Source organism: Narcine bancroftii, chromosome 3, assembly GCF_036971445.1.
Source record: "Narcine bancroftii isolate sNarBan1 chromosome 3, sNarBan1.hap1, whole genome shotgun sequence".
In the NCBI taxonomy this organism is placed as follows: Eukaryota; Metazoa; Chordata; class Chondrichthyes; order Torpediniformes; family Narcinidae; genus Narcine; species Narcine bancroftii.
Genome location: NC_091471.1, coordinates 81,367,198 through 81,393,536, shown reverse-complemented (window position 1 = coordinate 81,393,536; position 26,339 = coordinate 81,367,198). Strand labels below are relative to the sequence as shown.

The window sequence follows — 26,339 nt, the reverse complement described above, 5'->3', positions numbered from 1 at the left end:
CTATAAGATACTGTGAGATTTATCAAGAACTGCGAAATGCTCCGAGCTAAGGCCAGCTGCACATGGAGTCTGATGTCAACCTTAAGTCTATTTAAAGTGAACAAAATTCTGTATTGATTGTGTGGGTATAGCAGAAACAAGTACTCCTTTATGCTCCCCACTCCTGCTAGCAATAGGCAATAAAGATTGTGTAGCTTATTTGTTCTGTTTTATCCAATGGAGATATAGCACAGGTCATCTTTAATCTATCCCTCTATTTCTTTGTGTTCATTATCCACAAAATGTCTCAATCATTTTTACTAATGATGCAACAAAGATCTTCAAGATGTCAAAATATTACATGAATGAATGTTTAGATTAAAGCAGTGGTTCGCAACCTTTTTTCTTTCCATTCACAAACCACCTTAAGCAATGCCACAGAGAACCAATGGCAGAGATTATTTGAAGTGGTATGTGAGTGGAAAGAAAAAGGTTGAGAACCACTTAACTAAAAACGAGTCAGCAGATTCCCTCACCCAGTTAACTTCCTCAATCACTGCACTCCTTTTGGTAAAGGTAATGCAACAGTGTTGTTGGATAGATGGCTGGATGGTGCAAGTTCCAGGATTTAAACCTAGTATTAAAAAAAAGCATCCAAATTTTGATGGTAGGCATCTTGGAAATGGCTTCTATCCGAGAAAATCTTGGCAATCTCCAGTTTGGGAAGGAATATGGGTGACAGCTACACACTACAGTTACTGTGCATCACTGAAAGGAATGAAAATTCAGGGTTGTTGCCAGGGCTAAGCAAAATGGCTGCTTTGTCACGCAGTCTCAAGTTGCACTCATCCAGCTAAGAGTATTCTCACACACTCACTGACTTCTGCCTTGAAAATGTGGAAAGAACTGGAACATAAGGAACCAATTTGCTTGCAACAGGATGCCCAGCCCCTAACTTGTTTTTGTAGCGACAGTAGTACAGTTGAATATTGTTCAAAAGTTAACCCCCAGGATATTGATGTAGATAGTAACAGACTGGCATGGTACTACACATCACCAGTGCTCCTTGCTACTTATCACCCTTAAATGGTTAAAATCTTGACATCTGCAGGTACAAGCTGTTTCTTTTGCTGAGAAGTGGCAAAGAGAAAGGAATATTATGCAATTACTTGACATCCAAATTTTTGCATAGTAATACAACTAGCAAGAAGCATGCCTTGCTCTGGACTGCAGGTCTTCAATTGTAATGTATTCTGGTCCTGTACATTTTACTGTAAAAAAAAAATGGATATAGCCAGTAGTAAATCACAAAATTCTGTAAACTCCATGATTGAAGTAAAAAGACAAAATGCTGGAGAAGCTCAGCAGGTCAGTCTTCTTTAAGTAGCAAAGTAGGAGATACATAACCAAAATTTTCCTGTAGCCCTTCATCAAAGTATGAGAAAATGCTGGCAAGTGTCCGAACAAAAGAATAGGAAAGGGTGGGGTGGCAAGGCAGAAAATGAGAGATGGAGGGGGGAGGGACAGCAGCAATGAGGAGAAGGGAGGATGGTTGGGCTGGGTGGGTTAAAGAACTAGAATGACAGGAAAAGGCGAGAGGAAGGAAAAAGTAAGCAGGTTTAATGGAAGCAGTAAAGTCTATGTTCATGCCATGTGGCTAGAGTGCCCAGACAGAAAATAAAGTGTTGATCCTCCAATGCTGCTGGTGGCCAGGATGGGACAATACACAAGGGCAGACATGAATGATCATAAAACATTGTCTGTGTCAAATACGTCAAATGTGTCCTGCCATTGTCATGAAGTTCTCTGAGAAACTAGTCAAAGGGCAAATCAAGCACCTGCTGCCCCCTCATTGTCCCTCTGCAGTTGGCATATATATCCAACTGCTCCACGGACAACACTATCACCACTACCCTACACTTAGCCCTCCCCCACCTGGAAAATAAAGACTCGTATCTTCAAATGCAGTTTATTGACTTCAGTTCAGCATTCAACAGGATCATAATTTATTACCTGATAAGGAAGTTGGACCTGCTGGGTCTAAACATCTCCCTTTGCAATTTGATTCTCGACTTCCTGATGGGGAGACCTCAGGAAGTCAGGATCAGAAACAGCACCTCCAAGACCATCACCCTGAGCACAGCCCCGCCCCACCCCATCCCCGGGTTGCTCGCTCAATCCACTGCTATTCACTTTGCTGACCCACGATTGTGCAGCCAAATACAACTCGAACCACATCAAGTTCACTGATGACAACAGTGGTGGGCCTCATCAGTGAAAGCAAGGAGGCAGCATACAGACAAAGTGCAGACACTAACAAACTGGTGCAGAGCAAACAACCTGTATCTGAACATTAATAAAGATAGTTGTCAACTTCAGAAGGGCCAGGGGAGATCACACTCCCCTGACCATTGAGAGTATCACTGATGTTGTCAAGAGCATCAAGTTCCTCAGAATGCACCAGCTCCACAGCCAGAAAGCCTAGCAGCACTTCTACTTCCTGCAAAGGCTGAGGAAAGTCCACTCTCACTACATTCTACAGAGGATGTACTGAGAGCATCCTGTGCAACTACATCACTGCCTGGTTTGGAAGGTGTACTGTCTCGAACCACAAGACCCTGCAGAGGATAGTGAAGTCAGCAGAAAGGACCATTGGGGAACCTCGTCCTAGCTCGAAGCAGGCAGAAAGTTATAAACATTGTGAAAGACTCCACACATCCCACATGTAAAACTGTTCTCCCTTCTGCCATATGGCAGGATGTACCAAAGCACTCAGGCCCTAATGTCCAGAGTGGGAACTGCTTTTTGCTCCCCCCCACCCCCCAGCCATCAGCATCCAGAACTCCCAGTACAGATGTGGATAGCATACTGTGGACTTTCAGTGTATACATCCTAGTACCTTAATATTTTAAGGTGTTAACTGCTTTCCTAACTTGCATCTAAGTAAATATGCTACATGGCCCTGGAAAAATGCCATGTCATCCTACCATGTGAGCATAAATAAAGTTGACTTGACATGCAAGTGCAGGAATGTGACCCAGAATTGAAATGGTTAGCCACTGGGAGGTCACTGTGGTGGCAAATGGAGAGGAGGCGCTGAGCAAAGCCACCTCCCAGTATGTGATCAGTCTCTCCAATGAAGAGAGCACCACAAAAGGTGGATTGGATGCAGCAAGTCCACTTCACTTGTACATTCAGAGTTGCTTCACGGTGAAAGGCCTTTTTAACAACCTGGACCGTGGTGAAGGAGGACGTGTCGCACCCTCTTGCAGGCACAGGGGAAGGCGCCAGGGCTGCTATGGGTAGGAGAAATGAGTGCATGAGAGAAATGGCAGATAGCAGTCCATGCAGAAGGAAAAATGTATCTGGTGGTGGGATCCTGTATTAAGTGCTGGAAATTCCAGCAGATGATGGGTTGGATGCAGAGGCTGGTGGGGTGGTAGGTGAGGATGAACAGGAAATGGAGGAGATGCAGGTGAGGGCTGAGTTAATAGTGGCAGAAGTTAAATGGATATAGCCACGAGGAACTGTACACAGCCAGTAGTGCAGCACATTTTTCATGCAGCACCTTACAGAATCATATACAATTTACAAGCAATGGAAAGAAAAGGCACAATCAGGAAGTTAATTTACAATGAGGAACAACAGCAAGAGATCACAAATTTCAAAACTAAAGCAACAGAATCAAATTATTTTCAGAGCTTCAAATGGAGAATGATTTAAAATTACAATCCGCTGCACGAAAATCAAAACAGAAGTTCAAACATGAGGTTTGTGGTGTAATTTGCTGCTACCATAAGTGGGTTTTTATAACAAATGGGTGGCTTCATGATCAACAATGGTGAGGCTAAATTCAATTCTAAATTTGGGCCATTGCTTAAACTTTAACTGGTACCTCAGGACCAACGATGCAGAAGTCTACTAGGTGCAAGATGAGCCACACACTTTCCTATATCTTGCCTCTGGGTTTTTTTTACTTGTTGGAATTTTTGGTCCAAAAGAACCAAATGTTTATGGGGAACAAACTTGAAAATGGAGCAGAGACCAAGATCAGATCATCTGCAATCTTGTTGAACAGTGGAACAGACTGGGAGTGTAATGGCACATTCATGATTCAGATTCTTGAACTCTAGTATACAAACAATGAAAAATTACAACTGGGGAACACAAATAGTGCAAGAATATTAGTGCAAAGGGAAAAAAAGTCAAACAAACCAATCTTAGCGAGTCTGAAAACATTTGCATTGACTTATGGAACTTCTCATTTCAAGTTTGGGTGATTAACTTTTCCCGCAACATTGAGACCAATAACAAAACCTTTAACCAAATATTTTAACATACATTTTGACAAAAAACTTGTGATAAAGGACCTTTTTTAAAAAAAGTCCAAAAAAACAAACCAACAAAATGTTTCATTAACTATAGGTTATTACCTTTCACATCTGAAGATCCATTTCCATTGATATCATCATTCATTTGGCCTGTCTAAATTGAACAAAATACATCTGTTAATATCTAAATTTGAATCTAAAACCAATGGAAAAACCTGTATTTAAAAGCAATGGGATACCTACCACATTGAAGGACGGGATAATGGTAACAGGTTGTGTTCTCAGTTCTTCATCCCAATCTTCTGTCATATTGAGAAATCTACTTGTCCAAACAAAACCTTTAACCAAATATTTAAATGAGAATCATTAAACTTCAATACCTAAATTGAAGTAAACAGTACCAATTTTTAGTTGTAATAAACCAAATCCATTTCAACTTGTTCACCTATAATCTACGGTTACAACAAAAGCCCATTGCAAAAATGGGCTCCACAAAATGCAAGAATTTGAAACTACCCATCATGCACTGACTAAAAATTAGCCTTGTCACTCAAATATAATGCACATCATTAGCAAGAGCAATATTTATTAACCTTCCCAATTAACTCAAAATAGTTGGTGAACATTGTTCTGAAACTGTTTAGTCCCTCTGACAAATGGCCTCTCCCACATCCTCAATCCTGTTAAGTGTCTAATATTTTGGAGCTCCTGGTCTCAAAACACTGGAGCTTCCCATCAGAATGCGGTAGAACCTGAAATAACTGCGAAACAGGTTACTTTGTAAAACAAAGAACAGTGCATTTTGAGTGCTATTCAGGCTTGTCATCCAAGCAAGTGGAGATTAATCCACCACACTACAAACATGACCTGTTAATGGTGGAATAACTCTTGAGCAAAGTCACCCTTGCAAATTAAACCTGAACTTCTGAGAAAATAGAATGACTTGCGACAAAAGAAAGATAATCACTGCAAGCCATTGCAACCACTGAAACACTACACAATTCATTGGTTCAGGTTATTTATCCTAATTAGGCTACTATTGTTTAAAAGCAAGTAACAGTCAAATTACACTGATTGAAGTAAAATCAATGCTGGAGAAATTCAGTAGGTCAAAGAGCATGCTTTATACACCTAAGACACAACCATTTCAAGCTTGAGCCCTTATCAACCAAAATGTAGGCAGACACCCAAACATTTTGCTCAAGCCTAAAATTTTGGTTTGTATCTTTATCCTTGCTGGACAAAGTACACTGTTTGACTTGCAGAGATGGAGATAATGTTGCTGAATTTTGGGAAATGAAGTGCCTTCCACTGGATGTAGATGGCCACTCCAAAAGTCAAATGCATTTTAATGATATCCACATGGCAGAGGGCTTTGTAGGAGTCTAGCACTTAGCACCTTCTTTTGGAGCTGGATACAAAGCAAAGTTGTTGAGTGAATTGTAAAATCCAATACATTCACCACATAGTTGTGATATATCAAATATCATGTTGAGACCCTTGCTGAGCTAAGAAACACCATTACTTATTGTTCATTCTTTCTACATATTCTGCTGCCTTTACAGTTTTATTTTTTAAAAACTATCTTCTAACTAATCACCTAAAAGGTTTCTGAGCAAGCCTGCTGAACAAATAATTCATGGGGGATTCTCATTGAAACATTTTGAATATTGAAAGCTTTGGACAGAGTAGATGTACAAGGATGGTGGTATCCCACGGTTAGAGAGACCAGGACAAGAGAACACAACTTCAGGATTGAATGGCATCCACTTAGAACAGAGATGCAGAGGAATTTCTAGCTAGAGGGTGGTAAATCTGTGGAATTTGTTGCCACAGGCAGTTGAGGCCAAGCTATTAGGTATATTAAAGCCAGAGATTGCTAGGTTCTTGATTAGACAGGGCATCAAACATTATGGGGAGAAGGGAAGAGTGGGAAAATTAATCAGCTCATGATTAAATAGCAGGGCAAACTTAATGGGGTGAATAGCCTATTACTGCTCCCATGTATAATAGACATTTGGAATCCTCCATTAAAGGAGGATCTGGCCTGTTTGGTGGTTATTCAATTAAATAAAAACTTGCAGCACTTCACTATACTCAATAATTGAAATTATACCCAGTATTTGCCCATATCCAAATTTGAATCCATACCCAATTTTTTTTTAAATATAGAAATTCAGGCTCTCCAATCTTTCCTCATGCTTCAGTCGTTTCACCCCAGTATTTGTTTTGCTGTTCTTTTCTGCATCATACCTGCCAGTTGATTATAACCATGTGACTGTAGCCAAAAAGAAACTCAACATCCAGGCCATTATGGTTTGGATGTTACCTTCAATTTTACCAAAGGCTTTTTCTGTCAGATTTCAGGTAACTTCAAAAGACACACAGAAGTTACCACTTTTGTTTCTTCCAACAATTGCCTGAAATAGACAAAACACACTCCCATTCTTTTGCTCATTGTACATACTTATTCAAATAATTGGGTGTTCAATTCTGCTTTCCCCTACAAATGTTAAAACTTTGATTCCAAATCCATTTCAACTGGGAACAGCATGGCTCTCATTGGCATTCCTGTAGTTTTCACTGTGGTCCATCACATTGAACACTATTCTCATGTGAACTGTGTCTTTTCTTACCTTTTATAGGTTTTACAGTTTATATTGAATCCACATTCCTCAAGTTGCATGCTGTTCACAGCAAAAGCTGTTTTACCAAATCATATCCTTCCAAATCCCTCACATGCTGTCATTTACTCAAGCCCATTCAAATCCTGATCATGTCAAGGGAAAAAAAAACTTTTCATCTGTTTATCATCTCTCTCTTATATGGTTACACCCATCATCAGCTTTCATCTCATTGCTATACACTGGCCATCTTCCCTTCACTTAATCCTGATGTAGTGTCTCAAGCAACCACATTAACTATCCCTTTGCCTCCACAAATGCTGCTTTATCCATCAAGTTCTTCAAGTTTTTGGGGTTCCACAGATTCCAGCATTTGCAGTTCTTCCTCCATTTCAAAAAATTGCACTTATCACCTCATTTTCACCAAATGAAATAATAGTGATGCCATTAGAGGTCAAAAAAAGTTCCATTATAGTCACATAATACATTTAAATTTAACATGCATTTAAGTTCTTTGTCTACCTTAAGGCAGACAGTCACCACTTGGTCCAGCACTTCTCACAGCACCTGGTGCTCTGAGGTAATGCATGACCTATCCTGTACTTTGAGACAGATCCCTGGTTCTTGGCAGCAAGAGGGAAAACATTCCTGCAACTACCCTAACAAACAGATTTTTCCCATTTCATCAAGATCATCTGGATTCTTTTAAACTTGAATCAAGTCCAATCAGCCTCAACTCCATATATCAAAATGTCCATCCTCTCCTTTCCCAAGGAGTTACATTTTTGGCAAGGAAACTAATACTGCACACAATATCCTGGGTGGAATCTCACCAGGGTTCTTTACAACTGCAGTAAATGATTGCCAATATAGTCCCAATCATAACTGACTGAGCCCTTCGTCAAGGTAGGAGCAAAAAGCCTGACCCATCAAGGGGAGGGGAAAATAGACCACAAGCCATAACCCACCAAAACCAATAATGGCCACAAAAACAAGACACAGCTGGCTCTCAGTGTGATTCTTCCCCAAACTTTTCATCAAACACAGGTTAGAGATGGTCAGAATTGAAATCAAAGGCTCGCCTTCGTTTCCATAATACTCAAAACAATTTGGTAACACATGGTTAACAGAAACACCTTGGTCAAACTGCAGTAAGCATTCTAGATACACTATTAAGATTCGCAAAGCCTGACAGGCATTTGGAAATTCCTTTCCCCCCCCCCCAAAAAAAAAACAAACGCTGTGAACCATCCAAATGTTCTCCTTTTATCAGTGTACGGAACAGACAAGGTTCACCAAGACAGGGGCTAAAATGGGCCGACAAGCCCTTGCAGCCTAGGTGGTCAGGTCCATATAGTAAATGCCTCCCTCCAGTGAGTAGAAAACTCGCCGTTTCTCACCATACACCCATTGGAACAAATGCTTCACATTATTGAAGACTTCAATGGATTTAGAATTAATTTCCTTTCAGGCAACTTCCAAAATTTCATCCATCGTTTTAATCCCTCAACCGGGGCCTTGACCAGCCGAATCCACACTAACGCCCAGTCTTACTTCATCCCGTCAAGGCTTCTGACATTGAATACCGGATCACTCGAACCAAATTGCCCGGACTCGGTGTACAGCCTCACACCAGTGCTCCTGGAGTTGGGCCACCACAACCCGAGCGACCGTAAGCGGGGACTGACCGACACCTACCCTGCCCCTCCGCCCGTTTGGCGCCTTTTCACCTCTCACGTGGCCTGCCCTGCAGCGCATGTGACACGGGCTCGCGCCGCCCAGGCTCCGTGCACCGGCGCGTGGCCCCGTGGTGACACCTGACCCGGTTCCAGGGTGATTTCCCCTCCTCCAACTGCCACACCAGTTCAGTCACGTTCAAGGGAAATGATTTGTCGTGTGCAAAACTCTCGTCCTGGTTTTAAACAAGGGGAGGGAGGCGAGGAAGAGAACGAAGACAACAGCAGATTAAAGAGGTGCCTCTTCATTTGCTCGAGTTCCCCAACCTCCGTCCACATTTTACCAAACGAGCTTGAAACTTTGCATCCATCATTAAAGGGAGAAACTGCCGACACGTCGAAATTTTTAAACGCTTGCTGTTTTAAAAGTTTAATCGGCCCAATTAAAAATGTTACGTCACCTACTTAACTTTTCACCCACGGAAAAAGAATCCGCTGAAAACAATCCAACGCGGCCACAAACTGAAAGAGGGCCAAAAAAATCCTTAAATGAGAACAAAGACAAGATTTCAGTGTTTGCAAGATGACCCCAGGCGACAACAGCCCTACCTGCGTGTCTTCCACCGTTGCAACACGACTTGAAATCACAATCTTCTTTTCTGAACAGCCAATCGCAACAAGAGCAATGTAACACATTCTCACCTCAACCATAGGCTGGAGAAGAAAGCACGCGCGCCATTTCCGCTCGGTCCTCCACTCTCCGGACGCTCGAGGCAAAAGGCACGAGGACTTCACCGCAACATTAGCCTGAAAGAATAAGACTCTTCTTTGCCAACTAATCGCCCGTTTCATTGAATGTTTAATTCCAGGTTAGGGAACATGCACATTATTAACACTAGGTGGCTCCCTTCTGGGTTACGACAAAGTCAACCCGTCTCTTCGCTACGATACATTTCAAGAGCCCGAGGGATAAAACCAACTTGGACTCGGTTACTTCCGCGATAGACAAACCCATAACAATGAAAACAAAAAACCTCGGGTTAATAATGACATCTCCCAGCTTCACCTTGTCCTCAAGAGTTAAAATATTAACGAAGATCTTCCTAAAGAACAATTTACTGATTTGAAGTACCAGTTTACGCCTTCCAACTGATGGAGAAATCTATGATGCAGTGTTGTCTTAAAGGCAAAACAACAGGAGAGGTAAGCCCGACCAATTTAGCATTGTCATAAAGGGGCAGTCAAGCCTTGTTGCTCGCATGTATCTAAGGAAACATTGCTTGACGTCATACTTGACATGATTAAGCTCAAAGGAGGTGATCAAAACTCTTTAATTTTCTGGAATGATTGTGATAGAAGGGAAGCCCACATATTGGATCATTTTGGTTATACGTGTTGGTTGCTTTTGACGAAAGAAACTGGATTGTTTTATTAAAAACTTCAATCAAAGGAAAGCAATGTTTGAATGATGTACTCTGATGAAGTACTAGAGGAAGATGAAATTATCGTCGGACAAGACAGGATGAAGAAAACTGCAAGGAAGAAAGAATTTTTTAAGACTACTGAGTCTGACTTTGCCATTGCTCTCAATGTAAAACCTAGACTTCTATTTCTACTCTATAGAGACGTCCCGCAGCGGCCACCCCTTCATCTGTTCCATGACTTGGCTGTAACACAGTAAGAAATCTTGGAACCCGAACTACCACGTTCTAATGAGATTTTACTGTATTTCCACTTTCTAACAAGTCATATATAGATGGGGATCAGATTTCCAGGTAACCGCTATACAATGCGATCTTTACAAATTGTTCTCAGCTCTTGGGAATGGAGAGGCCCAGACCTGCTTGAAGTGTCTAATGCTATGCTTCTAGCTGGAGCAGTCAGAAGGAAATCATCACCCTGTAAGTAAAAGGGATGTGAGAGGAAATCAGAACCTGGGAAAAATCCTGTCCAAGTTTATTGCCATGGAGTCAAGTCTGTTCTGGCACAGGTGATCCACTGGGATGTAACTTACTCATTCCACCAGCCAAATTTCCAACTCTGTCAGAATTATTTTCAGCCTCGCATTGTTCAGAAATACCATTGGCTGCATGCAGAACACATGGACATGCGCTTGGTCAGTGCAATACAAGAAAGAACAGGCTCTCCAAAATGAGCTTTGAAGAGGGAGTCAGGAATTGGCTGTTGTTCTAAATTAGCTTAAGTAGCACTGTCAAAGTAAATATGTAGGAAGGAAATAAAGGCATTCCCATCAATATTGGAGTCAGAGAGGTCTGTCAATTTCTTGTTGCATTGATCGTTTTTTCTGAATCAATCAGGAAGGACGTGGACACGAGACAAATGACGAGGCCAGTCAATGGAGGCAGTCAAATCAAAGTCTCCCTGCACATGGATGACATCAACATCTTCTGCTTGAACCCATATCCAGAAGACAGATTAAGCAGCATCTGCAACCTGTCTGAATATGCCTCTAAGCCCAGAGTCATCCTCAGCAACAGTGAAGCTTTGGCCCAATGTCAGGATATTTGATTTCTCTTTGGTATATGCAAAGTGTATATAAATAGTGATTGTTGGACAAAATAGCGTCAGTTTGGAATGTGATAATACTTTGAAGCTTCATATGGATGCAGATTCTTGAGATTAGATGCTGATGAAAAATGCTTTTTCCAAACTGTAGTGCACGTCGAAAGAATCAAAGGCTTGTTGATCCAAACCAAGGCTTTTATTAACTAGAAGACTGGGGTGTATCACATGTAGGTCGACCAGTCCAGAATGATCTGGGTCTGGCTAGGAGCAACCCTTTAAGATCTGCCAGTAGGCGTGGCTACGCTCTCAGCCAATCACAACCATCCTATACCACAATATATACATATACACATTGGTGATAGAATCCGTACTATCACATTCACCCCTTCTTTGAGAACTGACCCTGGGGTGAATGGAGGGCTGTAAAAAGAAAAAGTGTGGGGGGGGAGGTTAGGGGCCTGATCATCCGGCGTGACTGCTGTGGTGCTGGGATTGGGGTCTCTGGAGTCGTGTCACTGGCAGGCTCGTTGGATGCAGCCACCGCTTTGCTCAATTCCCCAACGGCGTTGTTGACATGCTGGCCTGAGTTGGTGGGGTGGTGCTGATCCCTCTGTTCGAGCATGTGACCTAGGGGAGAAGGAGTTGCAGGAGGCTGGGTTGGGAGCACTGCTGGGTCCGATCCGGCTTGGGCTAGGTCCCTTACCGAGACTGTGTCCTCCCGCCTGTCTGGGTACTCAATGTATGCATAATGCGGGTTCGCATGGAGCAGCATCACTAGGTCAACCAAAGGGTTGTTCTTTGAGTACCGGACATGGCATCGCAGGAGGACAGGCCCGGGGACCGTGAGCCACGCCTGCGTGGTTATTCACGATTCGATTTCCTCGGGAAAGAGAACATCTTTTCATGGGGGGCGGCATTGGTCGCGGTGCATAGGAGGGACTGGATGGAGTGTAGGGCGCTAGTGAGCACGTCCTGCCAGCAAGTGGTAGGGAGGCCTTTAGACCGGAGGGCAAGCGTAACTGCTTTCCAGACAACAATGGCATTCTCTCTTTCAACCTGCCCATTACCTCGTGGGTTATAGCTGGTGGTCCTGCTCAAAGCAATACCATGTTCCAGAAGGTACTGCTTCAGCTCCGTGCTCATAAACGAGGACCCCCGGTCACTGTGGATGTAACTGGGGTACCCAAAGATGGCAAAGATGCTGTGCAGGATCTCTATGACTGAGGAGGCGGTCATGTCTGAGCAAGGCACAGCGAACGGGAAGCGAGAATACTTGTCGATCACCGTAAGAATGCAGGTGTTACAGTTGGTCGATGGTAGGGGCCCCTTGAAGTCCACGGTTAGACATTCAAAGGGTTGGGTGGCTTTGATGACGTGGGTATTCTCCGGACGGAAGAAGTGGGGCTTGCACTCAGTGCACACCGGACAGGCTCGGGTCATGGAGCGAATCTCCTCGACCGTGTAGGGCAGGTTGCAAGTCTTAACAAAGTGCGCGAACCTAGTGACCCCTGTATGACAGAACTCCTCATGGAGTCTCTGCAGCCTGTCCAGTTGTATGTTGGCACGTCCCCCTGGAGAATGCATCTGGAGGGTCGTTGAGTTTACCTGGCTGATACAGTATGTTATAATTGAAGGTGGAGAGTTCGATTCTCCACCTAGCAATCTTGTCGTTCTTGATCTTACCTCGCTGGGTATTGCTAAACCAGAAAGAGACCGTGCATTGGTCGGTCAGCAGCGTAAAGCCCCTGCCAGCGAGGTAGTGTCTCCAACGACGTACTGTTTTGACTATGGCCTGGGCCTCCTTCTCGACAGAGGAGTGTCGGCTCTCAGGACCCTGGAGGGTCCTGGAGAAGAAGGCTACCGGCCGGCCGGCCTGGTTCAAAGTGGCTGCCAGTGTAAAATCGGATGCATCACTCTCTACTTGGAACGGAATGGACTCGTCGATGGCGTGCAGCGTGGCAGCGACGATGTCCGATTTGATGCGGTCGAAGGTGCTCTGGCTTCGGTTGACAGGGACAAGGAGGTGGTCTTGTTAAGTGGCCGTACCTTGTTGGCATAGTGTTGAACCCATTGGGCATAGTACGAAAAGAAACCCAGACGGTGGCATTCTCTCTTTCAACCTGCCCATTACCACGTGGGTTATAGCGGGTCTGAGTGCCTTTTGGGTGTGGGGGGGGGCAAGTCCATGAGGGGATGCATGCGGTCATGGTCTGGCATTACCACCCCGTTCTCCACCACACAACCTAGAATTGCAAGCCGAGTGGTCCGGAAGACACATTTGTCGAAATTGTAGGTTAAGTTCAGCCGAATCGCAGTCTGAAAAAATTTCTCGAGGTTGGCATCATGGTCCTGCGTATCTTGGCCGCAGATGGTGACATTGTCCTGATACGGGAAAGTAGCTGTTAGCCCGTTCTAGTCTACCATCCGGTCCATTTCCCGCTGGAAAACCACGATGCCATTCGTGACCCCAAAGGGTACTCTGAGGAATTGATACAGCTGCCCATTCGCTTCAAAGGCCGTAAAAAGTCAGTCTTCTCAGCAGATCAGGAGCTGGTGATAGGCTGGAACTTGTCAATGGTGGAGAACACAGGGTATTGGGTGATCTGATTAACCACATCCGTGATCCGTGGGAGGGGGTACACATCCAGAAGGGTGAAGCGGTTGACTGTCTGGCTGTAGTCAACCACCATCTGCGGCTTTTCTCCGTTTTTAACCACCACCACCTGGGCCCTCCAGGGACTTGAGCTGGGTTCAATAATCCCCTCGTCCAGCAGTCTGTGCACCTTGTTTCTCTTTCCCAATCATTTTTAAACTTTTCAAAAGTCCCAGAATTTATTTTTGTAATTATATTATATAATTTAGATATCACACCTTTTGGAGGGAATTTTGAATATAGTATATCCTCTAAAACAGTCGTAGTCTCCCGATTGGGAAAAGAGGGTAAAGTCGAAACTAAGAAACTCCTAATCTGCAAATATCGAAAGAAATGAGATCGAGGTAAATCATATTTCATGGATAATTGTTCAAATGACATGAAAGAGTTATCCAAGAATAAATCCGAAAAGCATGTTATACCTTTAACTTTCCAGAGTAAATAAGCTTGATCAATTAGAGAGGGATGAAAAAGGAAATTTAGTACAATAGGAATTTCCAAGATAAAATGACTTAGGCCAAAAAATCTCCGGAATTGAAACCATATACGTAGTGTATGTTTAGCCATTGGATTATCAATTTGTTTATATAATTTAGTAAGAGTAAAAGGGAGAGCAGCTCCCAAAATAGAGCTAATTGAAAAATTTTGTATCGGTTTAATTTCTACAGCATGCGCCTCGGGTAGAGCACACGCCACCCTTAAAGGGTGTGTGCGAAGTTTGAATATACCAGTTCAACTGAAACCCCTCAGCATCCTGTGGTGTGTTTCAGTTAGTAGCTGCCGTAACATTGGTGACCCCAGCGAGTCCAGACGATTTTCTGGCCTCCCGACATGGATTCAGCAGCTGTCAATGTGATCATAGTAAAACTGCCCCCCTTCTAGACGTATCGCCCATGCACTTTGGGCAGGCGGAGGCGCAGTTTCACCTCAGACGCCACGATGTTTTACCACGTCAAGAGCGCGCTCAATCAGCCAGGGTGGATGACCTGATCCACAACCCACCGGAGGAAGGCAAATACCTTACTCTCAAAAGCCTCCTCCTTGGGACCTTCAGCATCTCCCATCGGCAGCACGCCGCCAGGCTCTTACACCTGGATGGTCTGGGTGACAGAACCCTATCTGCCCTCATGAATGAGATGCTCGCACTGGCAGAGGGCCACAGACTCTGCCTGATGTTTGAGCAGATGCCTGAAGACATCCAATTCCTGCTGGAAAATGAGGATTTCTCAGATCCATGTAGAGTCGCAGCCCACGCGGATGTGCTCTAGCAGACAAAGCGAGGAAACGAGGCTGCCCTCAGCCAAGTCACTTGCCCTGGACCCAGCCAAATGTGGGGGCCCTCCAAGCACAAACTGGAAAATCCCCACTTCACCTGGTGCTTCTACCATCAACGCCGGGGGCCCCAAGCTCGCAAGAGCGGACAGCCCTGTTCGTTTCAGGGAAATGACCCGGCCAACTGCCGTTGATGGCTGGCCACACTAACAGCCTCCTGCATATGACCGATCAGACCAGTGGCCGATGTTTCCTGGTGGACTTTGGAGCAGAGCTGAGTGTGCTTCCCCCAACTGCCCTCAAGACCCGCCCCTGAGCACGAGGCCCCACGCTACGGGCAGGCAATTGATCCACGATCAAGACTTACGGCACACGCAGTGCCCAGATTCAGATCGGCAGGGATAAGTTAGCTGGAAATTCGTACTGGCCAGGAGCTGACTTCCTCCGGGTCTACAGCCTGTTAGTAGACATAAAAGGCAAACAGTTGGTGCATGCCCGCACTTTACAAATCATCCGCCTTGATTCCACAAACACGTGTGACCCGGGAATAGCTTCCATCAATGCCCCCATGGACAAGTATACTCGTATACTTAACGAATTCCCCACCATCCAGTGGCCTCAGTTCACTTCCGCCATGCTGCAGCACAGCATCCGCCACATCTCGACCCAGGGAACCCTCTCCACGCCAAAGCCAGATGGTTGCCCCCCAAGAAGCTACAACTGGCAAAAGAGGAATTCTCCTGGCTACAGGAGCTGGGGATCATCCGCAGGTCGGATAGCCCTTGGCCTCCCCCCCCCTCCACATGGTCCAAAAGGCCTCTGGGGCCTGGCGCCCATGCAGAGACTACCACCACCTGAACGACGCAACCATGCCAGACCGATACCCCATCCCGAACATATAAGATTTCACGGCCAACCTGCATGGCGTCCATGTTTTCTCGAAGGTCGATCTGGTACGGGGGTATCATCAAATCAAAGTGCACCCCAAAGATATTGGCAAAACCACCATCGTCACCCCCTTTGGCCTATTTGAGTTTCTGCGGATGCCCTTTAGCCTTAAAAACATGGCCCAGACATTTCAATGGCTAATGGATGCAATGGGCAGAGACCTGGATTTCATGTTTATCTACCTCGATGACATTTTTATCACCAGTCGGGACAACAAGGAACACAAAATCCACCTCCGCGCACTATTTGCTCGCCTGGCAGAGTTTACCATTTACCGTCAACGTGGCCAAATGCCAGTTCGGCATGGAGTCTCTGCAATTTCTGGGCCATACCATCTCTGCGGATGGGGCCGCCCCATCACCTGAAAAGGTCGCAGCCATTCGCCAGTTCCCAAAGCCCAACACCTTCAAGGGTCTGCAAGATTTCACCGGGATGGTCAATTTCTACCACTGTTTCATGCGGCCATCGTTTATGCTAATTGTCACCAAAAGCAAGACCCTGGAGTGGACAGAAGTGGCTGAGAATGCCTTCACCACAACAAAAGACACCCTGGCGAGCACCACCCTACTGACCCACCGCAGCCCGATGCCCACACCACACTCTCAGTGGACACTTTGGCCATCGGGGGTGTCCTGGCGCAATCGGTCAATGGCCAGTGGCACCCACTTGCATTCTTCAGCAAGTACCTCTGCCCTCCTGAACTTAAATACAGTGCCTGCAACATGGAGCTCCTGGCCCTGTACCTTTCCATCAGGTACTTCCGGTATTTCCTGGAGGGCAGGCCGTTCACGGTATTCACCCACCACAAACCGCTCACCCAGGCTCTCGCCATAACCAAAGATTCCCTGGTCAGCATGCCAGCAGCGACATCTGTCATACGTCTCAGAATTCACCACCGAGCGAGTAAGGACAATGTTGTCGTAGATGCACTCAGACGTCCACCTGTACCCCGGCCTGGATTACGCCCAGCTAGCACAGGCAAAGAAAGGGGACAAGGAAACACAGGCCTTCCGCCATCACGGCCTCCACCTCAAGGACTTTAAACTGCCAAACAGCCTTGACACGCTACTCTGCGAAGTCTCTAACAGCTCACTGCGCCTGGTAGTCCCGCCGCAATGGAGGCCGCAGGCTTTCAGCATGGCCCACGACTTAGCTCATCCTCGGACAAGACCTCGGTGCACGTGGTGACAGAATGTTTTGTGTGGCACGGCCTCAAGAAGCAAATGGCCCAGATGGCAAGTATCTGCACACAGTGCCAGGCCTCTAAGGTCCAGTGCCATGTTGAGGCTCCAGTGCAACAGTCCGACTCCCCAACCAAGAGGTTCGAGCACATCCACATCGACATCTTGGGCCCCCTACCGGCGTCCGTGGACGCCCGCTACTTGTTGACCATGGTCAATCGGGTGATGAGGTGGCCAGAAGCCATCCCACTTAAAGACACTTCCACCGAGTTCTGTGACAGAACTCTGCCCATCCACTGGATTGCTAGGTTCAGTGTTCCAGTACACATGACGAGTGACGGGGTGCCCAGTTTACATCCGCTCCCTGGTCGCAGCTGGCGAACCTCCTGGGGATTAAGCTCCACCATGTACCATCCCCAGGTCAAAGGTCTCGTAGAGTGCTTCCACTGACACCTTGTCGGCTCTCATGGCACGCCTCACTGACCTCAACTGGACAGACGAATTACCCTGGTCCTGCTCGGCCTCAGAATGGCCCCGAAGTAAGACCTACAGGTATCAACCGTGGAGCTGATCTACGGCACACCCCTGTCATACCCAGGGAGTTCTTCAGCCCAAGCACTGGTTCCGTGACCGAGAATCGGACCTGCTGGCAGACTTGCAGGACAAACTCACCTCACTTGCACCCCCAGCACCGACCCACCACAGCATCTGCCTGGCTTGCATCCCCAAGGAACTTGAAACATTCAGGCAAGACATTCACTTTGGACATTGGGAGCAGGGAGGAGATATTCATGGTTGATAGGCTCAAAGTGGCACACTTGGACCTCAGCCAGCCAGTACTGATGTTCTGACCTAAATAGCAGGGTCGGCCACCCAAGTGGCAAGATGTGTAAGCTGGTTCTGGGGGGGGGGGGGGGGGGGAATTGTGTGGCAGCACACATTTCTCACGGCCAAATGGCCCTGCTTGTATCGCTGCGCCGGCGGGACAGCCGCAGGAAGATGGCGCCGTTAGGGGACCTCAGTGTCTCGTGGCTTAGGTCACAGTGCACACCTCGGGTGGACGTGATGACGTCACCGCCAGCGCAGCGGCAGAGCGTGCTCCACCCTTAAAGGGCGTGTGCGAAGTTTGAATAAACCAGTTCAACTGAAACCCCTGAGCGTCCTGTGGTGTGTTTCAGAGTTAGTAGCTGCTGCCACGCTGGTACGATTTACACTGTAGGCTTCCTCCAAAAAGTTTTAGCGGTCTTGCAGGATAAATCGCAGTTCAGGAATTGACTCCGAATTCCAGCCCATTCCTTTTTAGATTGCCCGCGTTGCAGCAAAATTCCTCGATTGTGATGTTACATACCTGCAGTCTAAAAATCCCTATTGGGTCTGTGTGATAGCACGGATTCTATCACCAATGTGTATATGTATATATTGTGATATAGGATGGTTGTGATTAGCTGAGAGCGGAGCCACGCCTACTGGCAGGTCTTAAAGGGTTGCTCCTAGCCAGACCCAGATCATTCTGGACTGGTCGACTTCTAGTTAATAAAAGCCTTGGTTTGGATCAACAAGCCTTTGATTCTTTCGATGTGCACTACAATTGTATTAACTAGAAAGTTTTCAAGGGATGGAGCGAATGGTGCAACTGAAACGCCTCAACATCGACCCGCAATCGGCTACAACTTCAAATGACTTTAAGCACTGGGTGAGGTGTTTCAAAGCTTACCTACAACTCTCTGACCCTGCTGTGGAGGAGGACGACCATCGACTACTAGTATTGATGTCTATGGTGTCCCCGAGAGTCTATGAGAGCATTCAGGACACAGCCACTTACGCCGTAACCATGAAGGTATTGAAAGGACTCGAGCAACCGGTAAACAGGGTCTACGCCCTGTACAAACTAGCGACCCAGAAGCAACTGCCCGGTGAGTCCTGTAGAGCTTATAGCCAAGCACTAAGGGCACTGGGCAGAGCCTGTGCCTGCTCAGACAGAACTGCTCCTGAGACCACCGACGATCTTATTCGGGATGCTTACGTGGCCGAGGTCCGATCGAATGAGGTGAGGCAGCACTTGCTAGAGCATGGGGGAGAAAACCTAGAGGACATGATCCGGATCTCAGAGACAATGGAGGATGCAGTCTTAAGTATGGACACTTACTCTCAGAGCTGGACCCCACGCTATGAAGTGAGTAGGATGCCCTCCCTCAACCCTACCACCCCATGGCCCACTGATGGCCTGTCTGCCACCACTACACTGACTGATGCGACCCCGACGTACTACTTCTGTGGGAGGGATAAGCACAGCAGGTCCCAGTGTCCAGTGAGTAAAGCCAAGTGCCAGAAGAGCCTTAAAAATGGCCACTTTGCTGTAGTCTGTCGCTCCAAAATGGGCGCAGTCAAACACAGCGCCTCATGTGAGGCCCAACCGTCACCCTCCCATTCAAATATCTCTTCTTCAGTGCTCTCGTCCAATGAGAGCGAGGGCTCCACTGTGCGGCAGCACCTGACGTCACGGAACAGGCGCCGTACGCGGAAACTACAGCCATTCCTCGCTGTGATGACGTTGGCCTGCTTGGACCTCCCACACGGAGCAATGATCACCCAGGCCCAAGCCCCGACTTCAATGACCACTGCTGCCGCCATCACCACTACCGCCACGAGAAATGTGCACTTCCACACCAGAAAAATTTTTTGTCGTCATTCACTCCATGCATATCCAATCACTGGGACTGTTGCACTCAGGTATTTGCAGTCTATAAAAGGTGCCCAGTGTGAACAACCACACGGGCAGTAATTATGTTAATTTTTTTCAGCGATTTTTCCCGACATTGCAGTCTAAAAATCATTACTGTCTCTTTTATGTTTTTTACACAGCCACTGCATTCCAGAAAATTATTCCCAAAATTCCAGAATGCAACCTGTGCAAAAGGATCGGAACAGAAATGAGGGACTCATTCCTTCCAATATTTTACCTCCTGGACCCCTAAAATGATTATTGAATGTCTGAAATCCGAACACAACTGCAGGCAATCGGAGGACAAAATCCACCGCCACATAAGTGGCACGTCGAAGGATGGGCAAACTTTAGATTATGTGGTTTTAAAACTGAAGGAAAAGGGGTTTACTTGTGAAAGATGTTACGAGCCCCAAGGACCCCAAAACCCAGCAGCAATATACATTCAGCAAGACAAGTAGTTTTTAAAACAACTTTAAATATGAAAATAGAATCAAACTTTAACTTATCTCTATACTTAACTAACCCAAATTAACCCCCTTCTAATTCTAAGCGCACGTGTATGTAATGTGTAAATTTAAGAAAAATTCTTTGGTTCACAGATCAATCTCACTTCTCCTTCCAAATTCTCTGGATGCAGGCAATTCTTACACTGTGCACAGAATGTAACATGTATAAAGTTCACCAGGCTTTGGTGCTTGAAAGATAAATGTTTACCACTCATGAAGGTTCTTGTAGGGTTTGCAGAGAGAGATTTGTTGTTCCAGGATTTCCACATCTGTGGTACCAACATTAGACACCTCAATGTCTCGCTGATTAAACTTGCCCCATCAGGGTTTTCCAGATGGTAATTTCTTTCTTCAAGCTACCACAGAGTTCCTTTCCTCTTATTCCAAGAGAAACATCAGACAGATAGCACTTCCAGCCATGCACTGTTCTGGAACTTTTCATCAGTTTCAACCAGCTCTTCCTGGCTTGTTTCAGCCGTGACTGTTCAGTCTCTTTTCAGTGTCTCACACTCTAACTGAGAGAGCTTGTTCAACTTGTCTTATCTCTCTCTCTCCAACTGCCACTTCCAACTACCAGGAAGCCCATGTGACTCACTTGCAACAAAACCCCCACCTTCTTCAGCAAACAACAGTTCTTCTCCTTAGACAAGATGTTGTCTTAGATAAACAAAGTCCAGGAGTGAACTTTCTGTGAACACTTTGCAGAAAGGTACTTGTAGCCAGTTTGTCTCCACCAAAACAATGGTCATTTCAATTAGCACCTACTTGTGAAATGTGCATCACATTCTTCAGAGATCCTGCAATGTTATTAAATATGAATTCTTCAGTCTTTCAAATAAGATATGTTTTAAAAATGTGTGTATGTATGTAACCTATTCTAACTCTTACCAAAATTCTCCCAAATATTTATAATCCATTACACAAGGCCCAGGTGATTACCAAGCTGAAAAGCCTGCACAGAAAGTTACATGAGGTAATGACAACAACATTTTAATTTTAATTCACAGATCTGCATCAGGTACATCTATTGAAAGCAGTCATGCATATTTAAGTTCCTACAGGAAAACAAGAGTACAAGATGCAAGTGTTCCAACTATCCTTGTGCAAGTGTACCAGATACATCAACTGAGGCATGGAACGTTTAAATTCTAACTTAGCGGCAGGAATTCAAGAAGCAAGTTTACCAAAATATCTTTTACATTTGTGCATGATACAGGCACTATGGGCAATCATTACCTACATTCATTTCTTACAGAATAGACATGATCATTTCTCGTATCTCTTAGGAACTATGTGCCTGTCCACCCTGATAGGGAACCCGCTTGGGCTCCTCAGGGAGATCACATGATAGAAGTACCACTCGGGCGAGAAGGGTTCCTTATTGATCTTACATATATTGTGCAGAACAACATCTGATATGAAAGTGGTACAAATATCAACTCGCTTGGCAAGGCACCTCCAATTACCTTTGAGATGTCCAAATGCATTTTCTACCACAATCCTTGCAGAGTTCAAATTTTGGTTGTCGCTGTGTTGATGTTGATCGTGTGCATTGTAGCTAGTGAACCCCTTCATCAACCTGTTTCTGAGAGGGTAAGCTAGGTTTTCGTTTAAATTTCTGTGGGCATAACAATGAATATGTATCAGCGGCTTAAGCACCTTCTGAGAATGACAGGTAAATGACAGAACAGTGGGGTACATTAACTTACTTCATGTGGGAAGAGGTAACCTTCTTGTTCCTCAGCCTTTCTGTAGAGGGGGAGTTGGATAAAATTTGAGTGTCATGGGTGACACCAGGCCACTCCACATACACATTTATGAAACTAGAACAACCAAAAATCTTTAGAAAGACATGATTCACAAAATATTTACAAAGCACAAACTCAGGACATGATTCTTACCAGTAGTTGTGATCTGCAACTGCCTGCAAAACAATTGAGTGCCATCCTTTCCTATTGTAGTAGGCAATCAGGTCATCTCTGGGGGTTCTAATGGGAATATGTGTACCATTAATGGCACCAGCACACATTGGATACCCCTGAGCTGCAAATGCGTTGATTGTCTCCTGGAGTTGTGAGCCAATTGGGAGTTCAACAAAACATTTAAATGGGGCCACCCTAAATGCTCCAGTAACTTGGCATACCAACAATTGACTGTTATAGTTTTTACAGAATACTGAAGGAAAAAAACAATAAATCAATTATGGTTTTTAGACTGCAGGCGTGTTAACGGCACAATCAACGAAATTTGCCATTACATGGGCAATCTAAAAGGGAAAATGCAGGCTGCTGAGAGTCTCCAGCATTTTTGTGATGTTAATACCCTGGCCACATTCAGCAATACTTGGAACACTTGCACCTGCTGGCCAGGTTCTTACCTGCCATCAAGAGAAGGAGTCAATCCCATATTCTCAATTTATTTTTCACTTTGGTTATCCACTGCACGTGGATTAAATCATTATAATGATATATAGTCCATTAAATCATAATGGACTATTGGTGAAAGTAACAGTAAATGGATATGTATCGAACCAATTTAAATTAAGTAGGTCAACTAGGCAGGGATGTCCATTATCTCCCTCACGGTTCACTCTAGCAACATCGGCAGAACTGATAACAACAGAAAATAAAATAAAAGGGTTAAAAATAAAGGAGAAGAAGTATAAAATCAGTTTATTTGCAGATGACATCATAGCATACTTAACAGAACCAGAAATACAAATAAAAGAACTACATAAGAAATTGAAGGAGTATGGAGGAATATCAGGGTACAAGAACAACACAAATAAAAGTGAAGTGATGCCAATGAGTAATGCGGATTATACAGAATTTAAAAAAGAATCACCATTTAAATGACAAACACAAGCAATCCGATACCTAGGTATTAGTTAGATAATAATTTAAGACACTTGTACAAATTAAATTATCAGTCACTAATAAAAAAATTGCAGGAATATTTAGAACATTCAAAACAATTACCACTAACATTGATAGGGAGGGTAAATTGAATTAAAATGAATGTCTTCCCAAGGATACAATACTTATTTCAATCATTATCAATTCCCTTAACAGAGAAATTCTTTAATGAACTAAACAGAATAATAAAGAAATTTTTATGGAAAGGGGGAAGACCGAGGATAGTGTTAGATAAATTAACAGAGAGGTACAACCAAGGTGGTTTGCATTTACCAAACTTTAAAAATTATTACAGAGCAGCACAATTAAGGTATTTGTCAGATTTTTATCAGACAAGGGAAAAACCAGATTGGACTAAGATAGAGCTAGATAAAATAGGGGAGAAGGTACCGGAACATATACTTTATAAGTGGGATGAAAAGCTGGTACGATATAAAAACTCACCAGTATTGCATCATTTACTCAATATGTGAAAGAAGATTCACTTAGAAATGAAAAAAAAACAAATTACCAAATACCAAAATTATTATTGATGCAAAATCAGTTAATCCTTTTTACAAATAGATAACATTTCCTTTAGAGAATGGGAGAGAAAAGAAATTAAAAGAATAGAAAATTGTTTTTTGGGAAATAATTTATTAATATTTGAGCAATTGAAGTACAAATATGGAATAATTCATGGTACAATGTTTGCATACCATCAACTGAAAGCCTACTTAAAGGATAAATTGGGAAACTGACTGAGATTACCAGAAGGAAGCAGATTTGAATATGTGATTACAGACACAATGATAATAAAAAGATTTATAACAAACATGTACATCAAGCTGCAAGAGAAGGATAATGATGAAATAATCTATAAACCCAAACAAAAGTGGGAAAAGGATTTAAACATAAAGATAAAAAATGAAACATGGGAAAAGTTATATTCTGGAACTATGAAGAATATAATAAACAGAAGGTTACGCATGATACAGCATAATTGGTTACACAGGTTATATATCACGCCCCAAAAGTTAAAAAAAAATGGGATCCAACATTATCAGATAGATGTTTTCACTGTAAGAAGGAAATGGGAACAACAGTACATGGAATTTGGGCATGTGAGAAAGTGGAAAAGTTTTGAGAAGATCTAAATCAGGTATTAAATAAAATCACAAAAAACAACATACCAAAAAATCCAGAGATCTTTCTTCTAAGTAATATAAGAAGTAAGGAATTAGACCTCAAACTGGATGAAGTGCAAAAAAGATTTATTATGATAGCCTTAGCTATAGCAAAAAAATGTATAATGTCAACTTGGAAATCGGAAGAGAGCCTGAGAATACAGCAAGGGTACATGGAAATGAATAAATGTATTCCATTGGAAAAAATAACATAATTTAAAAAATAAAGTCATATTATTTGAAGAAATTTGGGAACCATACATGGAATATAACAGAGAGAGCTTGCCTTGGACCTCCACCCCCTAAAATGATAAGACAAAATGATTTGATCCAGTGTGTAAAAGTAGATGACACATTTTTCTTGTTTATTTTTCATTGTGTGGTGACATTGTTTAATGGTTTTATTGTATGGTATATGTTAAAGGTTTATTGGTTTTGGAGGTGGGAGGGGGGAGGGAAGGTCGGGGAGAAAAAAGGGGAGAAAATGCCACTGTGTATATTTAAGAGGGAAATGTTTGTATGTATTTTAATTGATATGGTTCACAATGTGAAAAATAAAAAAAATTAGGCAGTCACATCCTTAGGGGCATCTAAGTTAATATTCATGACTTTATTAAGCAAGCGCAATGGTGAATATGGGGTACCCTAGGTCACTGTGCCAGTCCGAACCAGATTCCTTCATCCTTGAGGTTTCTGATAAGAAAGGGGCCCACTAGTTAGTGCTGTCTATTTTCAAGCTCTAATCTACATATTTTGCATTCCATCACCCTTCGCAGAGCAGTGGTAGTTTAATCATCTTCGCCATTTTTCACAATCCATCCTTTTTCTTTTTACCATGTATCTTTGATTAAACTACTTCAAACCCTGCTGCTATCTGATTGTGTGCCTAAAATTCATTAGGTTCTCCCCTTAGCACCCCAACTGAATCAATATAAATTTGGTTATTGAAAAACATCCCAAGGAACTCCTTCTTACTTTTCTTTATTCCTATTACCTTCTCCCGTTCAAATGCCAAGGTGAAGGGTATGGCCAATTGAATGATTGCACAGGTGCTTTTCCAATTGGGAGGAAGAATTGGTCTAAGAATTCTGCCTCCACAGAACCACCATAGATCTGCTTGAGGTACATTCAAGGCTGAGTGGTTCCCTCCCCTCTCCTCTGTCATGTCTTGTATCTTTGTCCATAGTTGTAGCTTTCCTAGGTCCTTGGTGAACTGTCTTCCTTGTCTTAAAATGCAGGCTGTGTGATTCCCTGACACAGCCCAGAATGCTGGCAGAATCCAGACTTCCTTCCTCTTCAGAGGAGGGAACAGCAAGGACAGTGATTTACAGGACTGGTTACCCCAGGCCTCTCTATCCTGATACAAAGCCATCATGCACCATTTCTTGTCTGTCTTTACCCCACCCTAATGGAGGTGGAACCACCTGTGCTATCGGACGTCCAGAAGCACATGCATAGCAATTGCTCATTTAAGCTCTTCACCATATATTTTACCCATTCTACCCATGCATTTGCATCCCCATATCCTGTCTCAATAATCCGTTTAAAGTCCTCTACCTGTACTATTTTCGGATCATTGGGTGAAGTATAGGGTTTCGCCATGGGCATTATTGTGAAGGTACTATCAGTTGGATTAGTCTTTGATCCTTCTACAATTATTCTAAAACAACAGGCCAACAGGTCCTTTCCACTGGTGTTTATCCCCATTCCAAATTTTCCCCATTTACCTCTTTCGAGTAGTATTTTCTGGGTAGTCCACCATACATCACTCCAATAGGGGCAGTATCTATTAAGACACATATATTTCTCCTGAACGCTATATCATCTCTGACTCTGG

General features: G+C 44.1%; 3 protein-coding genes across 15 annotated transcripts in view; 2 read left to right on the top strand and 1 right to left on the bottom strand.

The window, feature by feature from the left end:
* Nucleotides 1–9,839, bottom strand: part of ddx4 (DEAD (Asp-Glu-Ala-Asp) box polypeptide 4) — a 124,077-nt gene extending 114,238 nt beyond the window's left edge. For 3 of the 13 annotated variants that reach the window (XM_069924383.1, XM_069924395.1, XM_069924397.1), the window contains exons 1-3: nucleotides 9,313–9,819; nucleotides 4,554–4,648; nucleotides 4,413–4,464 (exon numbers count right to left, since the gene is read on the bottom strand). In XM_069924383.1, coding sequence (XP_069780484.1) covers nucleotides 4,413–4,464; nucleotides 4,554–4,619 — 118 coding nt within the window. In that variant the 5' untranslated portion in view covers nucleotides 4,620–4,648; nucleotides 9,313–9,819. The other 10 variants (XM_069924385.1, XM_069924384.1, XM_069924389.1 and 7 more) reach the window with 10 other exon arrangements.
* The window catches only part of LOC138757300 (uncharacterized), a 40,407-nt gene continuing 22,778 nt past the window's right edge, over nucleotides 8,711–26,339 (top strand). Inside the window, exon 1 of the mRNA XM_069924382.1 lies at nucleotides 8,711–9,813. The gene's annotated coding sequence lies outside the window, so the exon portion shown is untranslated. The remainder of the gene's footprint in view (nucleotides 9,814–26,339) is intronic.
* On the top strand, nucleotides 18,745–23,071 carry LOC138757302 (uncharacterized). Its single transcript, XM_069924399.1, has 2 exons — nucleotides 18,745–19,920; nucleotides 20,053–23,071. Exons 1-2 carry the CDS (start codon nucleotides 18,806–18,808, stop codon nucleotides 20,168–20,170), a joined length of 1,233 nt encoding a protein of 410 aa, XP_069780500.1. The 5' UTR covers nucleotides 18,745–18,805; the 3' UTR covers nucleotides 20,171–23,071.

What these genes read in the sequence shown, in the direction of transcription:
- LOC138757302 (XM_069924399.1), top strand. Translation starts at nt 18,806, where the DNA reads ATGGAGCGAATGGTGCAACTGAAACGCCTCAACATCGACCCGCAATCG. An exon ending in ACTGGGACTGTTGCACTCAG is followed by an intron (nt 19,921 to 20,052) that starts GTATTTGCAGTC and finishes TTTTTTACACAG; the next exon opens with CCACTGCATTCCAGAAAATT.